The following is a 2,530-nucleotide window of genomic DNA, read 5'->3' on the forward strand; positions in this document are numbered from 1 at the left end:
TTAAAGGCTTTTTTCACACTGGCCAGAGACATCATGGCTCGACTCAACAGAAAAATGGTGAGCTTTCCTCAACACACACTATTGTGATCACATTTACTCAGCACACACTATTTTTCTCAAATTTGCCTGAAATTGACTGTTCTGTTTGTATGTATTTGTTGTGTTCTTCCCCTCCTGTCTGTGATATATGTGTGTGTGTGTGTGTGTGTGTGTGTACCAGAACGATGGCTCTCAGGCTGAGGGAGGAGGCCCAGTGAAGATCACGGAGAACAAGTCCAAGAAGCACAGCTTCTTCAGATGCACCCTCTTGTGAGGGGGTCCGGACACACTGACTCACTGACTGGGAAATCCTGTGTCACTGACGCATGCAGGTGGGGGGACGTCTCTGTCTCTCTCTCTCTCTCTCTCTCTCTCTCTCTCTCTCTCTCTCTCTCTCACTCTCTCTGTTTCACACACACACACTCTCTTCGGGGACCTAAACGAGAGACTGGTGTGTTCTCTGCCTGCTCAGTGACGGTCAACAGAGACTGGTTCACCTTCCTGTAACCCCCCCCCCCCTCCACCAACTTCAGGAGGGACGGAACGTTCCGGAAGCACTCCGTGGGTCGGCTCGTCACTCGTGACCTCTGGGATTTAACATGTGAACTGCAGTACGGCCAGGATGTCACAGCTTCTCTCTGTGTGTGTGTGGTTTAAGTGTTCGCCTGCCGGCTTTGTTTCTGTTAATGGAACAACTTTAACCGTTTCATTTAGTCGGTTCGTTTTCTGAAGTTTGTGTTACCGTGTGTCTTTTTACGAGTGTGTTTACAAGTTAATCTGAGAGTACCTCTGATTGTGGTGATGTGCAGACATGCTCTGTGGTTGGACAGACACACATACATACACACACGCACACACACATACATACACACACACACACACACACACACACACACACACACACACACACACACACATAAACACACACACATACACATCACACCCATAACAAAAGAAGAAAAAAATGTACAACGCATCTGTGATGTATGCTTTCTGGATTGTGTCAAGGTCAGGAATCTTTTAACTGTTTGTGTCTTATGAAACATTTCAAGTGTCCTATTTTATTGTACTAAACTCGTAGTCAATGTATCTCTTCTTCTGAGCACATAACCATGTATAGCACTGGAGCTGGACTTGCACTCCTTTGAGGCGTCTCAAATATAGAATGCCACCGCTGCAGTGTATGATGGGTAAAAGTACACTCCCTAGTCTTGTGTCATACATGTGCTCCTGACGCTGCAGCTAACCAACTCTCCATATTTGAAAGAGACGCCTTTTTTTTTCTTTATTTTGATTTTATTATATATATATTTTTTATACATGTGTAATATTTGTCGTGCTTTAACATACTGTTAATCTGGACGCTCTGAGGATGTGATGTTGTTGAGAGATGAATAGATAAAAGATGCATGATATCACTGCATAATGTAGTGTTGGAAGCTATTGAGAAGCCGCTAAATTTGCATGCATATTAATTAACAAAGGTATACCCTAACGAGCAGTTACCCAGTAACATAGTTATTTTTAAATTGCTTATTGGTTTGAGTGATCATGTCACGGTGGTTGTGCTTTCCCCCCCCCCGTTGTCCCTAACCAGTTTGTGCTCATTCAGTTATTGATATTTAATGAAGGTATAGCGCAAGTTTAGCGTTTACAAACCATAGCAGCAGTATTATTTCTCACGCTGCACTTTATAAGCCTGTGTTCGCTCTGTGCAGTTTTTACAGGTGTTTGTGGCACGCTGTGAAACGCTGCCTATGTGTTTGTGTGTGTACAATGTGTCTTTTTTTCCTTTTTTAAAAAAAGGTTATTCTTGTTTCCCTACTGTGTACAACAAATTTCATTCCAAAACTGTGAGTGTTGTCATTGAACTGGCTGCTGGTCTTGGTTTGTAGTTGTTGACGCGTAGATGTTCAGCCAAGGGTTTGTCTCCGTCACGAGTCTCAAGTTGCGTCACGAGAGGCGGCGGTGTCCGTACAGAGCTCATCATGTGTCGTGTTAAACTAGGATTGACCAAGTCTCTCTAGAACAGCCAGTAGCATCATGTTTAGCAATAACTGGCCCCCGGTAAGGATAGCGACAGTCCTGTGGGTTAGAGAATTGGATGGTTGTATTTCTGGATACACAATTCCATTACTGTCTTGTTGTTACGTACCGTTAGGTCTTCTGTGTCAGAATCTGCTTCGAGGAATGTGGTCACGATTCTCCTTTTGTTGCCATTTGAAATTTGACGGTTGCACAAATGAGTAACATTTGTTCAAATGGGACCATTGCTATGCATGCGTGTTGGTATAAACTAGTCACTTTGTGACGGTGAGAAGACGGACATGTCTTATGTAATGTTCTCCACTTGTAGCCTGGTAACCAATTGGAATACTCAAATACTCATTCTGTAGATAACCTAATGTACATACTTCTGAATACTGTGTGGACTAACGTGTAAAAACAGAGTGATTTTACCAGTTGTAAACTTGTTTTTCTACCACATGTA

At 43.1% G+C, this 2,530-nt stretch overlaps 1 protein-coding gene across 1 annotated transcript in view; it reads left to right on the top strand.

Moving 5' to 3' along the window:
- The window catches only part of LOC308372026 (ras-related protein Rab-8B), a 21,933-nt gene extending 19,403 nt beyond the window's left edge, over positions 1-2,530 (top strand). Inside the window, exons 7-8 of the mRNA XM_080847120.1 lie at positions 7-57; positions 221-2,530. Of these exons, the coding sequence (XP_080703246.1) occupies positions 7-57; positions 221-313 (144 nt within the window). The 3' untranslated portion in view covers positions 314-2,530. The remainder of the gene's footprint in view (positions 1-6; positions 58-220) is intronic.

Source organism: Sprattus sprattus (assembly GCF_963457725.1).
Source record: "Sprattus sprattus genome assembly, chromosome: 11".
In the NCBI taxonomy this organism is placed as follows: Eukaryota; Metazoa; Chordata; class Actinopteri; order Clupeiformes; family Clupeidae; genus Sprattus; species Sprattus sprattus.